Source organism: Physcomitrium patens, chromosome 7, assembly GCF_059467195.1.
Source record: "Physcomitrium patens ecotype Gransden chromosome 7, ASM5946719v1, whole genome shotgun sequence".
In the NCBI taxonomy this organism is placed as follows: domain Eukaryota; kingdom Viridiplantae; phylum Streptophyta; class Bryopsida; order Funariales; family Funariaceae; genus Physcomitrium; species Physcomitrium patens.
In genome coordinates, this window is record NC_143416.1 from 9,819,656 (window position 1) to 9,834,057 (window position 14,402).

Consider the following 14,402-nt stretch of genomic DNA (forward strand, 5'->3'; position numbering starts at 1 on the left):
TAAAAATTATATAATGTTAGCCTTCGTAATTAGAAAATACAAGTAATAGATGAAACGTATGTTTTTATAATGTGGGCGGTAAAAATTATAAAATGATCACAATTTTTACAACCAATCCCTACATATTTGAAAAGTTGATTATTATTTAATATTGTAATAGTTTTTAATATACAATGTTATAACAGTAAGCTATAATTTTTTATTTTTTATTTTTTATACTATGTTTATGTGTATCTTTAGCAAATTACACCAAATTCTATAACATAATTGTAAAATAATTCATTTCAAGAACATTTTTTACTTCTCAAAAAATCTGACTGCTGAATTTACACAAATATTAAAAGATTGTATAGAAAATTATGTTTTGTATTATTTTCCAAACATCATTAGTGAAACAAATTGAATTGACTTTTATTTGTAATTATTTGTAGTGCATGTAATGTAGTCAAGTTCAAGGAACAGCTAGAGTAGATTTAAGTGATGATTGCTTTATATATCAATATTCAATACAACCAAATTCATTTTTTAAAATTTAAGTGTAAAAAATAATTAAAATTTTGTTAGGTATTAATTAAAATTAAAATATTACAAATAGTAAAACTTGTCTAATTGCATATTAGGTAAATGCATTTTTTTTTTTCATTCTAAATACATAGAAATCCACAAAGCCAACTTCAAGCCAATATTTAAGATACATAAACCTTTCTATTGTATATTTTTTCTACAATCTTATTCCATTTATAAATGCATAATATATAAAATGCATATATGCATTTTTACTCATGATTACTTAAAAACTACCTTTATTCCTACAAAAAAAAAGCTACATGCTAAAATAACAACCTAACATCTTTGTACTATCTACAAACCTCCAAATAAACAAGAAATTGACTAATGCACCAAGTACTTGGTCTTAAAGAGAGTAGCCTTATCTTTCATCTTTTAGATGCTGGATATGAGAATTAGAATTTCTTCATCTTGTTGCATCTTAAATGACACTTAAACTTGTATAGATTTGATAGCATAAAAACTTGAGACTTTTATTGATTCTTGAATATTATTATCTTTAACTTTATAATGAGTTACAATTTCATGTGGAAGATAATTGGTGATGATCTTATCAAGATCTAAGTTTTGGTATTGACTTCTTCACCTAGGTAGTTTAAAAAATTCTAAATGTTTGTTGGAATGAATTACAAAATTGGCAAATTTAACTCTCTAACTCTTAAATAATGTCCTTATTAATGAATTGGTCGTTGAATTTCAAACACAATCTATTCTTTGAACCAATTTGACAATAGTGGAAGCAATTCTAGATTTTCTCCAATTTGACATTGAGAGTCCAAGGTGGCATGACTATTCAAATAGTTTCAAGGATGTTTGTTTTTTAGATTCACAATGCCATCTTTAATGCATTGAAGCCAATTATCCACACTTGCAATACTATGTCTTTAAATTTCAAATATTATTGACAATGCAAGTTTGAAACATTGAAGTCTAGTTTAAAGGAAGATTAAAAAAATAATCATTGTATTTTGCAATTGAGTGTGGTAAGAAATTTTTATTGGAAAAATATGAACATTGCAAATTTCCAAAATGAGTCAAATCTTACAATTTGCTATGCATTAGCACATTTTTATTTAATTTAAATTTATAAAATTTTAAGTATTTAATTTTTATCAAGTTCAAAATCTAATTACATATCTATTGTTTATTTATTGTTACTACCAATCTAAATATTCAAACATATATACAACATTAGAGTTAAAAAGTATAATTATAAGTTTGGATGGATCCATTCCTCCAATGCCTTCTCCACGTTAGAATACTTGGTTGTTCTCTATTGTTTGCTCTAGAGATTTTCTTTGTAAGTAATAACAAGTAATGTAGCAAAATGTACAATTGCTTTGGAAATAATTGTTTGACTAATAATTAGGTTATAGTTGTCAAAAATCCAAGTAACAAGATGGCAATACATTAGAATAGGATTAATTTTGGCATGTTTATAGAGTGCAATACAAACCTTGTTAGTCATCACTATATATGTCATTTTGGGAGGCATGCTTGAGATTTGTGTTTAGTTTAGAATTATAGTTTAGAATTTTTAATAATCAATAGGTTGAATTTAATCTTTATTAATACATAATCTAATTAAATACATAACTACCTTGTAGTTCTAGCTCTATGCAATTATACAATTTCTATTTTAACTATATTCATAGATGATATTTATGGACTTACATATTTAAGGTATTCCACAATAAAAAAAAATATTTAAAGTATATAGAACAAATAAAAAAATATTATCCATAATTAATTTATTATTTTTAAATATATTATAGTTGTTTTTTTTTATAGTTATTCTTTTTAAACTAATAAATATATATATATATATATATATATATATATTTTTTTTTTAGTAAATAAATAGTAATTTGGCATAGTTTGATAGGTAATTTGATAGGTTCATGTCTTAGTTCTAACATCCTACATTAATACAAATAATATCAATATAATATTGTAATGCAATAAAAAAATAAAATAATATCTACTTGCTTTATTTTTTGACTTTGTAAAATCTTATTTATGACACCAATATACTATGATCAAATAATATGTTCTTTAATATATTACTTGTAATTACAAAATCAAATAAATAGTTATCAAATTTCAATGAAGTATGTAATAATAATATAAGGTGGTTTGATCATTATTCCCAAACATCTTTGACATTTCATTAAATACCACACTATATGATTATTAGTATTAAATGAAAGATGTCTTTTAATAAGCCTTTTAATAAAATCTATATGGAACACTTAAAGAACTATAATTGAATAAATACTTGATGCCCTTGGTAGAAATGCATTTAATTTTATAAAATAATTTCTTTTGCTAATTACTAATTTTGAAATCATGACAAGATTATAAGCACCTTAATAAAACCTTGTATACCTCTATGAATATTCTCAAAAAATCATACTCTATCTTTTATCATTCTTCCTAGCAAGTTACATTCTCCAATAGATTCAATATTAGCACATTGTTTCTAACCTCTTCATTTTTAATTAAAATTTCACCAACTTATTTTCCTAATTTGAAGTCTCTAATATAAACACACATCCACTTGATACACTCATAACACAAACTATATAATGAAAATTGAAAGGATATGGATAACACTCCCAATGAGGAAGAGATTGTTGGATTGGAATTAAGGTGGATGTGAAATAGTCACCTTAGAATTTGGGTATAAATAATGAGAGAAAATCAAGTGGGGGGAGTGCTCATCCTTTGAGCAAACAGTGGCGCGGTGACTTCCAGAGGCCGACTTGAGAGTGGCTATGGCGTCGCAGTCACACGGTCACATGCTGATGCTGCTCAGTGCGCCTCTTTTTCATTCTGCGGGGCGCAAGTTGCTCCCGTTAAGTACCCTCCGGGTTGTCGCTCTTCAGTTCGTCACGTTCTTGCGGTGCCATCAATCTCTCTTATGCTTTGTTTGGTTCAATTTCCGGTTGGAACAGTGGCGAATAGTTATCGAGGCGTCGGGGCGACGGGCTTTACATATGTAGTGGTCGAAGAGTATTCTCAATGCGCATGTAGCTTCGTTGTTGCGGAGTTGGAATTCTCGGACGACAGTTAGTGAGTTTATTGGAGATTGAGACTTGGTTGAAGCTGAAGGGAGTGGTGGGGGATTTGTTTGGGAGTGGAATTTTGTGGAGTGTGATGGATTGTCGGAACCTGGAGGCTGTATCTGGAGAACTCTTGGATAAGCGTTGCTGGCCAGTTGGAGATCGCGTCGGTAGCTGAAGAGGTGGTGTTATGGTGCATTGTGACGTGGTGCTGTTTGGAGCGACGCTGCGAAAGGGGTGGTTTCGTTTGCGAGATTGGTTGTGCTACGGTTTTCTGAGCTGAGAGGTTTTTGATGAGCTTAGTTGACGAGTTCCGGAAGTCCACATCACGGGGGGTAAGGCGGATGGTTCGGATTCCAAAGGCCTTCTCCCACCTCACGTCATTAGGGTTTTTCGAAGTCTTTGATTATTTTAGTTGGACAATGCGATCTACTGCACCAATTTCTTGTTTTGAAATTGACGAGAATGTGTCAAACTGTGACTTGGAGCGTCAGTGAATATTTCTTACCCTCGGAAGGGGCATTTGGAGCTCAATCTTAAGCGCAGGCGTGAGGTTTCTTGAGGATTAGGATTTGGAGATGAGCAGATGGCTCGTTTCGCAGCATCTGGATTCTTAAAGTAGATTGAGCGGTTTTCGAGAGAATTCGTGTGCAGGCAGCTTTGGAAATGGCAACTGTTGTGACGAAGTGAAGCTTTGACATGAGGGCAACAAGCAGAGCGGATATGGAAGAAGGGCCAGAGCCGTTTACCGAGGGGTCGGTGGGGCTCCATGTTCTCTCCGTAGGAGATGTGAAGCAAGATCAGCGGTTGAGCTCCTGGCCTGAGGATGATAACAAGTACGCGGTTGTAGTTGCAGTAAACCCTGCATTGGACAAGGACTTCCTCTGCCCTATTTGCATACAGACTATGAAGGACGCTTTCTTGACCGCATGCGGGCACAGCTTTTGTTACAAGTGTATTATGACGCATTTAAGCAACAAGAACAATTGTCCTTGCTGTGGATTGTACCTTACTAACAGCCAGATTTTTCCCAATTTTTTACTTAGTAAGGTGAGACCGATGCTTCATACTTGTAATCATTTCTCACTTCTCGTATATCTCAAAGAAGTTTCGATCAACCTCTCAATTTGAACCATATTTATTGATGCCATTATTCTATGACAATCACACGAAGGAGCTCAATCTATTTCAACATAAATGACATGCTTTGGTGTAAGCGTGATGGAGTTGGCGTGATCGTCCTTTTTTAAATTCAGCTTGTTTCAAGAGTTTCCTATGTTGCTTCTATTTGAATCACTTTTGCGCAGTTTTTAGGAAAGGCGCCCACTTCCCAGCTTGTCAGTAACGCATCTCCAGCTGAGCATTTACGGCTCGCCCTTCAGCAGGTCTGCCAATTTCTTCTTTAGTTGTCTTCTTTTCTCCTTTAAACAATTCAAGGGTCTCTGGACAGTATCGGCTGCTTATGCTGTCTTATCAGTGTGACAGGTTTCACAGTGCTTTCAAGAAATATTACAGTTTGTTAAGTTGATCTGATACTTTAGGCCGATAGCCTACGATTTTGCTAAATCTAAGACTTTCTCGACCTTACTCTTTGGTGTCGAGTGTCATGCCGGTTTGTTCAATGCTCTTCATCACCAATGTTGGGGAATGCTGTACCTGTTTAAAGCCTTCCACAGCTACAAGGATATTGCATTTTAATTTCTAGTTTTCGGAAGCACCTTTTGTGTTTTCTTATTAAGCATGGCTCTTTCTCTGAAAGTCATGCACATATAATTGTTAAGGGACACTCACAAAACGCATACAGAGATTTGTCTCCCACTAGCACTATTTCAGTCAATGCTAATAACTATACTGTATTTTACAGCGTAATAGTAAACATGCCTTGAACGAGGTTGCTTAGAGGTAGTTCTCATTATTGCAGATGGTGGAGCATGGATATAGGGTGTGGGGAGTTTCTGGTTGTTCAGTAGTGGCGCTTATCTGTTTGTGCCTTGGTATTAGGGTGCGGATTTACCCATTGAAGACATAGACTCTCTTATGCACTTACTGTCGGAGACGAAACGAAAAGCTGAACAAGAAGAAGCCGAAACTAATATGGAGATTTTATTGGAGTTTCTAGATCGATCTCGGCAGCAGAGACAAGAAGAGTTCAACCTTGTAAGATCCTATTCTTTGAGTTTGGACTACGAATAAGATGATATCTGAGGCGATGTTTAAATTGGTTGTGTCTGAAGTGAAGTGTTTGTTCATGGTATCATGAAGGAGATTGTCATGGTCCAATCACTACCTACAGGAATTGCAATGTTTAGATTAACTCCTCCTGCATTTCAGGTATTGTTGTGATCCTTGGTAGAATCATACTACCAACATGGACCATATCTGTCTGTACTGACTTTAGCTCTTCGTACGTATAGATTCAAGGGGATCTTCAGTTTCTTAGGGAAGATATCAGCATTGTGGAGAAGCAGCGGCAAGACCTCGTACGAGCTAAGGAGAAATATGGTCTAATAATTCGCTTGAGTGGATCATCATCCTGCATGCCAGACACTTTAGGTTGAAGTGATTTTGAACACAAAAAATGGCGGAGCTATTTCTCAGAATCGATGTGGTCAAGATGGTGCATCAGTTCCAGCAACTTTGCTTCCCACTAGTGTTCAGAGAGATCAGAGAGGGCGTGGTACTTCTATTGAGCCCCATAAAAAGGAAATATTAGCAGAAGGTGTGACATTGAACAAGTGCCAAACCGACTCGCAGCGGTTGTCATCTTCACCAGCGGTTCTGACAATGGCAAAGAAACGCCGTGTGTTGGCTCAGGTAAAATGTTTGGATGATCTAGCCTCTTGAAAAATCTTTACAATTTCCTATCGCGAGGTATTTAATGCGATCATACATCTGAATTGTCCCACTGCTTTGTGACAATTAATTTTTTTTTACTAATGAAAAATTCTTGACACACTGATCTTGATGAAAGGTGGATTATATTTAGTTTAGTTGTGAATTTCAGTTAAGGCTAACTTGTTACTGAAAGAGCGTAGCAATGTGGTCGCTGCCATTATTATGGACATGCTTTACGTTATGATTCTTAACTTTGTTATGGAGCTCGTCTCTTTGCACAAGCCTACCAATTTAAGTATCTAATGCGTGGGATAGTTCTGTCTAATAGCCTTGTGGCTTGTGATGATGCCAGTTTGAGGATTTACAAGAAGCTTATCTGCAGCACAGGAGGAAAGTAACACAGGTTCAAGGTCAGAAACAAAAGGTACAGAAAACGGTTGCAGATAAGAGCGAAGAAGTTACATTCGCAGGTTCCGATCGGTACTGCTCCGGCTTAAATGATTTCCAGTCCGTCCTCACTGCCTTTACACGCTACAGGTATACCGTTATTTTCCATTTGAACAATGTTGGTCCCATGGGCACATGAAATATTGCCTTCGCAACGTGCAGAGTGATGTCTCAATCATTCTTGTCTGATTTGCTGAAAGGAGTCTGGTTTGATCACATCAAGTAGTTCATTGTTAAAGCGTGGTCATGTGGAGGAATCATACCTTCGTGTCATAGTTTCTAGAAAGGCATAACATGGATTCATGTTCTTGTGCAGTCGGATGCGTGTAGTTGCAGAGCTGCGTCACGGAGATTTATTTCATTCCTCAAATATTGTTTCAAGGTAACGATGCGATTATGAAGAGTTTGAGAACATTACTATGTAATGTCATGGTTTGGTGACAAAGATTCTCCTCTCTGATCCTTTACCTTGCTACTTTCGATTTCATTTCGTGCTAAGCAACACATGAAAGATCCACAGTAGCCAATTTCCTAATTTCACTTGTTGATCACTTATTTACGAACTTATAGTAGCACTTCCATATATGCAGCATTGAATTTGATAGGGATGACGAATTCTTCGCAACTGCTGGTGTTTCAAGGCGGATCAAAGTTTTTGAATTTGCAACGGTATTCCTCGCTAATTTGAAGACGGTTATGACTATTTATGTTTATTTGTCAACTGGAGCCTTTCCTTAGTTATGAAGTGTAAGAAAAATAAAACAGAAACTTATTTGTAGGGAAGGTAGATTTTAAAATATGTTTAATATCTTATTGTGGATTCATTCGTAAGTCTGTCTTGGCTGCATTTAAAGTAAATTCGACTTTTTTTTGGGTTTTATTTATTGTTTTGCTGTACTGTGACTTGACCTGATCTTGTTTGGCTTTTGTTGCACCACTCAGGTTGTCAATGAGTTGGCTGATGTCCATTGTCCAGTAGTGGAGATATCAACACGGTCAAAATTAAGTAGCCTAAGTTGGAATAAGTGCATCAAATCGCACATTGCCAGCAGTGATTACGAAGGCATAATTACTGTCTGGGACATCAATACACATCAGGTTAGTTGTCATTCTCATTCTTTATGTTAAGTTGTAGGTACACATCTTTTTGTTTTGTAATTGAGGTTCTGTGTTATTATTGTGTATGTAAGAATGTGATTTTATACATTATTTTAGTTCTAGTATGCTTAAGTTTATAATCAGCTGTCCTCAATCGGTGTTGTAGAGCGTCATGGAATATGAAGAACACGAGAAACGGGCCTGGAGTGTAGATTTTTCACGAACTGACCCGACTATGCTTGTGTCAGGAAGTGATGACGGCAAGGTGAATGATTTGAAGTCACGTGATCTGTCCCCTCAAATGATAAACCTGTTACTGGCTTGGTTTCACAGCTTAAGTAACCGTTTTTGGCTGTCTGCATTTAGAATGAAATCCATTGTTCGATCCATTCCTAGGTTTCTTATATCGTTGTATACAGGTGAAACTATGGTGTACAAGGCAAGAGTCAAGTGTACTTACCATGGATATGAAAGCAAATATTTGCTGTGTGAAGTATAATCCAAGTTCAAGCAACTACGTGGCTGTAAGTTTTGCAATCCTTCAATGGTTGATCTCATCGTCTTTTTTGCTCTTCTCGATATATTAACCTTGGTATATGCGTGTGAAAGTATACATGTATATTTATATTTTTGAAGCGCTACTATTTGTGCTTGATTTTCTGGTATTGAGTTAGCTAATGGGTTCTATCTGGTTGCAGATTGGTTCTGCGGATCATCACATTCATTACTTTGATGTGCGTAGCCCTCAGTTACCCCTGTATGTGTTTCATGGTCATCGTAAAGCTGTTTCTTATGTCAAATTCTTATCTTCAAACGAGTTGGCATCTGCATCAACCGACAGCACTTTGCGTCTTTGGGATGTCAAGTCGAACTGCGCGGTAGGTCTTGCTGTTTATGAAGTCATGTTTATTTACTTGCTTCGTAAGATTTGGTCTTAGAAGACAATCTATGATGATGTATCCTGAAAGTTTCAAAGGAGCGCTGCAGGCTATGTTAGTTGTACTTGCAGGCTGGCATTCTCTTTCTTGATATGTCTATGGTCATCTGCATCTGAATTTTGCTCGACTGATATTGGGTTCTGTGGGTGCAGATAAGGACACTGAGAGGACATACCAACGAAAAGAATTTTGTTGGGCTATCTGTTAACAGTGAATATATAGGTTGTGGTAGTGTAACAAATGAGGTGTTTGTTTACCACAAGGTAACGTTTTGTTTCTGTTTAGTACTAGTGCACATTGTGATCGTGGAATCTTTTGTTTTTTACAACTTCAAGTAAACTTCTGTTTATGACCTTTGCTTGTAGAAAGATGGCTTTAGAGATTTCATTTGGTTCTATTCTGTTTTTTAATAAGCTCCTTTTTCGTGAGGGATAAATTAAGCTATTTCAAAAGTGGGTTAGGAGATGTTATTCCTGAGATCGAAACACAACCAACAATTTTACTAGATTATGCGAATGTGTTGTATGAAAAACCTGCGCTTCTATGTTTGTCGGATCTTGTCTTTTTCGGAATTCACAGAATTATTGTGCTAAACTCTTCCCTTTGTCTGCAGGCCATGTCGAAACCAACATGTTCGCACAGATTTGGATCCCTAGATGAGGAAAGTGATGATGATACCTCCCACTTCATAAGTGCCGTGTGTTGGAAAAGTGAGAGCCCCACCATGCTTGCGGCCAATTCCCAAGGCACAATCAAAGTCCAGGTGCTTGCTCCTTGATTCAATTGCGATGTCTGTGCCTTTCGGGCCATGAGTTGTAACAAGGTTGCAGGATGTACCTTCATTTTATCAATGATCCATTCTAGTTTTGATTGGTTCATGTAATCTATCCCCTGGTTTCTACCCGTGAATGTTATTAAGAAACCTATTTTTGGTAGCCCTCTTTGATACACGTCCCGACTTGACGGATTTCTCTGTTTCTGTGAGAAGAGGTTTTTCGCTACGATAAATACCAGCGTGGTGCAAACTACGATAAATGAGAGTTGTTTTTGGAACCGATTTTCCCTGGTTTTGGTCCTATTATACCAGTTCATATATACTACAAAATGCATGCAGTGGCAAGAGGTAGTATGCTCTTTTCTATTTTTGGCAGCACAATGATCTGGTGGATACTGAGAAACTTGGTTGCAGCACTGGCAAGTCTTGTTGGATAGTTCTTTCATGTGCCACCTGCTAAAACCTGGCTGAGCAGGACTATGAAAACACGTCAGTATTGATGTCACCTTTGCAAACCCCAGTCTACATTTCGAATGAAAGGTTATCGTAAAGAAAACCTCTGTGGTCTCCTTTTACTTATTGTTGGAAGTGGTGCCTTGTGAGAAAGAAAAGCTATCAGACGAAATCTATGTTATTCTACCAAGAATATGAAAGAAATAATTCTGGATGGTTATGCGTGTACTGTGGCTCAATAATTTCCTGGAATACAAGTGAAAACAATGGCTCTGATGGTTCTTTTGTGGATCCAAAAACTTTGCAATTCTTGTTGCAACATATCAGTATAATTTTCTTTATTTAAGTTTTTGACGTGAAAGCAATTCCTCTGAGCTCCTCAATTTCATCCAATCAATACTCAAAAAGAAAACTAGAACTGACAACCTTTGACATTGCATATAGTGTGCAGTTAAGTTCAAGTCACACTCCAACGTTTTGGATGTATGTAAGGATGTTTTTGGATAATATACCAGCAGTTACGTGAAAATTTGAAAAATCGCTATTCATATGCTTTAAGTACTGAGTGAAACATAATCTTACCTAACCCAATCCTACAAGACTCAGCTTTGAATTCAACCTAAAACTGAATCAACAAGACCATCGAAATCCAGTTGATCTGAACACATTGGGCGTGGTTCGGAGTGACATCGAGAGAACTTCGGTATTCTCAAGGACTGAGCGGATTCCGGAAGCAAGTGATGTAGCCCCACCAAGAGGTGTTCCGGCTGCAACAAAAGGGGTCTCTGCTGCATAAAAAGTTAATATACCTCAAGAGTTTAATTATTTGTCACATATACTCTTTTAGAGCAGAGGTCAGAAGCACAATTCTAGTACTGTGAACTGTAGACACAGTGGGAATAGTAGTTTCTATTAATAGGAGACGTGATGCTGGAATTAATAACCTATAGGATGAGTACCTGAGACATAAAACACTAATATGTAATTGCACCCATAAGCATCCCCCATGTTCTACAATCCAATGAAATCGCACCCTCGCAACCATCTAAGTTTCTGCTCAAATTATAAAGTAAGGCACGTAGTAGTCATGAGCACTTGTACTACAGCTCATGAACTATTATCTCGTGCGGTAAATTACTTCTTGATTACAGTGATAATGGCAGCCCCTATTTAGCCCAAAGATTTGACTGTACTGATTTACTGGTTACTGGTTACTTTGGTGACTACGCTTATGACACTTTTGCAAATCCTGCTGAGGCATGTGTGACCATATTAGAGGCAGGCGTCTAATATAACATGTGATCTAATTTCAAGGAAGTTCTGGTCGTCAAGGCTGATCCAGATTCCGAACAGCCCCTCGAGTCGTTTGTGCGTCGCGTTGATGCGTTTTCTACACAAATCTAGAGTTGTGGTCAAACATGGAGCATCAGCGTGCAGGTCCAAGGAATTCTGGATTCATTGATTTCGGCAAAACTGGGTTGAAACTATCACCGGCAGACGGTGCCGGTAATTGGGACCGCTGTTCTCTAGTCCCATATAAGCTCATCACCTAAGTCTCTCCTACTCAAATCATCCCTCACGTCTCTCACACTTACATCCAAGTAGCACTTGCCGATTGAGCCAACCAGTTCAGAAGATCGCCACCTAGGAACAAGAAGGTCCACAGACCTTCGAATCCGGCAATTGAAGAGCCAGTTCGACAACTCTCGATCTCCATGGCAACATCACTGGTGGCATCCTCTCCGATCGTGTCAACTGCTTCGATGCGGACGAGTTCTGAAGCTTTCAGTTCCCCACGCGGAGTTGGAGCTAATGTTGGGTCTCAGTCAGGGTCTCTGCTGTCCACCACTCTGCAACGGCCTGTCTTCAACCAATCCACAGATGCCAACAAATCTCTTCGTATGTCTACACAGAGAGTATGTGTTACGTCTGATCTTGAGGCGCCAAACCTGAGGATTAATGTCCCGAAAAAATCATCTAACAAGTCAGACATTTCCAATCCCACGGAAGTGTTGCTGGAGAAGTTTGCTGCAATGGGACCGCCCAATGACACGGAGCTCTCTCGTATGAATGAGGCAGCTGATCGGCTGTTTCTGTGGGACGACGTCCCCAAGCTAGGTACATCTATCAGATCACTGAGTTCTGGCAATTGGCTGCTTCTATGAAGTGCTTCTTACAAGTTTTTTTATCAAATGCTCAGGGTTGTTTCTATTACGCAAGGTCGAGCATCCTAGCGTTTAATTATCTCTTGATGTGTCACTCAATACCGCGACAATGTCAATCTTACTGCAACTTTGGATGACTCATTTTGCAGTGACGGAGCAGACGTTCACGGTTTATGAGCTGAACGAATTTGACCGAGACAGCCCTGCTTTTCTGGAACTGAGTCGGCAAACCGTGAACAGGGTTGATCCAAACACAGGGGATCATATCAAGGCACTCGGTGACCAAGTTCCCTTCACGAACAAGGTGCTATCCATTCATTTTCTCCTTGAATTGATCTCTTAGTTTGTTGAACATCACTTAAAAGTGTGGGCTTTGATCAATCTGCCCACATCCTCGTAAGCTACAGTTTTCTCGCAAAAATTGGTAATCGAAAGATGCAGCTGTGGAGTAATCCCTTGTCAAGTTTCTTCCATTCAGGGAGGTTCTTTCCAAAAGCTTGCCAGTTTATAGATAACCCCGACAGGAATCCGAGCTTCTCTCCGGAGAGCCCAGAATGAATCAAACTGGCACCTGCGAAATAGCCTGTTTTCATCGTGCTCTTGGAAAAATTGTCGATGCTTTGATTGCAGTGGCTAACTAAGTTTTTTGCTTGCGTGCAGCTGTACAATTCAGCATTGGAGATGAGGCTGGGTATCACAACAGGAATCTGCTTACACATGAAAAACTATCCAGGGAGAGGTGCGCCTGAATTACATAGCTTGCCATTCTTCACGTCAGACCACTACGAAACCATCATGTCGTGGTACTTCGGCGACATGGGCCACATCAGCGGCATGGTAACCAAAAAACTCACCACTACTTCATCACCCAATAACAAAACTCGCCCATATAGGAACTATCAAAGTTCCACACGTTACTCATCCAGAACTGGTTTATTGCCATCTCATTGAATAACAAACTGTTTGTGAAACAGGGTCCATTCATAAATTTCCAGGACACGCTCATGGGCATCACTGGAGGAACAGGATTCTTCGCAGAGGCCAGAGGCGTCGTTCGCCTGCATCCCATCACCCCCTTCAAATTCATGTACACCTTCACCCTTTCGGGCATCCCAGAGCTGCCCGGATTCCTCACGAAGGAGCTTGCGCCGCCCCATTTCGAAGTGGAATCCCATCCAGATGCTTTGAAGTGCAAGAGTGAGTCCGTTCTCCCCAACTACACCGACTAGAATCGATCCCATCTTACAGCACACAACTCACTCTGCCTGGTTCTTCTGTTTCAGTGCAAACATTGCACAGTTCTGCACTGCGTCCTTCATGACTGATAGCTCAACATCATCGCTCCAAAGATTCAAACCCACTTTTATTTGTTGGAAGCGAGGATGAAGTTCGAACACAAATGCTCATGAACAGCCAGTCCAGTCACACGCAATTAACTTGGCTTCCACTGACTCTATTGTGTCAACTATTTCTAGCATAGTTTCTGTTTTCCTTTTGTGTGGCATTCAGTTTGGCAGTTTCTTAATATTAGAAGTAAGTGAACTGAGAGTTTTTGATAGATAAATATAAATTTATTATTATTATTAAAATGTGTGTACATTGGTTTTACCCTGTCTAGAGAGGAGCGACTGATTAAGTCGTGCCCCCTTGATAGGGTGCAACAGGGAGCAACGTTTCAATCGCTTTGTTCGCTATGTTTGGTTACTTGTGCGATTGTTTCCAACACGGCCGTTTAACCAAAGCAACACAAACTAGAGGTTTCTCTTCCAAGCAAACCAAGCATTGGTAAATGCTGGGCAAGCTTTGGCCCAGAGAGTGACTTCGTGAGGATGTCAATATGCATTGTAGATGTGGGGCAGTATTGAAACACGACCTTTTATTGCGTGGCGAGCTGTCTTATGAAATGATAGCGGATAGAGATGTGCTTTAAGTGGGAATAGAAACGAAGGTCTAGGTGCCATTGACTGTATGGAAATAGAATTCATCGACTATGGCAGATTGTTAATGGTGGCGCTCGAAGAAGTTCATGCCCTACGCATAGGAAGCCGGTTCTAGTGGT

General features: G+C 38.2%; 2 protein-coding genes across 2 annotated transcripts; both read left to right on the forward strand.

Annotated features, from left to right (window-relative positions):
* The first annotated feature begins 4,188 nt into the window (after positions 1-4,188).
* Positions 4,189-10,007, forward strand: LOC112285194 (E3 ubiquitin-protein ligase COP1-like). The gene is given in 14 exon segments (XM_024525828.3): positions 4,189-4,682; positions 4,940-5,017; positions 5,634-5,789; positions 6,047-6,188; positions 6,190-6,446; positions 6,820-7,004; positions 7,231-7,296; positions 7,505-7,583; positions 7,857-8,012; positions 8,179-8,277; positions 8,432-8,536; positions 8,711-8,890; positions 9,103-9,213; positions 9,564-10,007. Coding segments are annotated over 14 exon segments (2,130 nt in total). The 5' UTR covers positions 4,189-4,331; the 3' UTR covers positions 9,729-10,007.
* A 1,749-nt stretch (positions 10,008-11,756) lies between these two features.
* On the forward strand, positions 11,757-14,022 carry LOC112284572 (allene oxide cyclase, chloroplastic). Its single transcript, XM_024524472.3, has 4 exons — positions 11,757-12,296; positions 12,493-12,647; positions 13,004-13,180; positions 13,318-14,022. The coding sequence occupies exons 1-4, from the start codon at positions 11,894-11,896 to the stop codon at positions 13,570-13,572; spliced, it is 990 nt and encodes a 329-aa protein (XP_024380240.1). The 5' UTR covers positions 11,757-11,893; the 3' UTR covers positions 13,573-14,022.
* Positions 14,023-14,402: the final 380 nt, after the last annotated feature.

Bases quoted from the DNA above. Each gene is read 5' to 3' on its own strand.
- LOC112284572 (XM_024524472.3), top strand. From the start codon at position 11,894: ATGGCAACATCACTGGTGGCATCCTCTCCGATCGTGTCAACTGCTTCG. The intron at 12,648-13,003 runs GTGCTATCCATT...GCTTGCGTGCAG, and splicing joins AAGTTCCCTTCACGAACAAG to CTGTACAATTCAGCATTGGA. The intron at 13,181-13,317 runs GTAACCAAAAAA...TTTGTGAAACAG, and splicing joins TGGGCCACATCAGCGGCATG to GGTCCATTCATAAATTTCCA.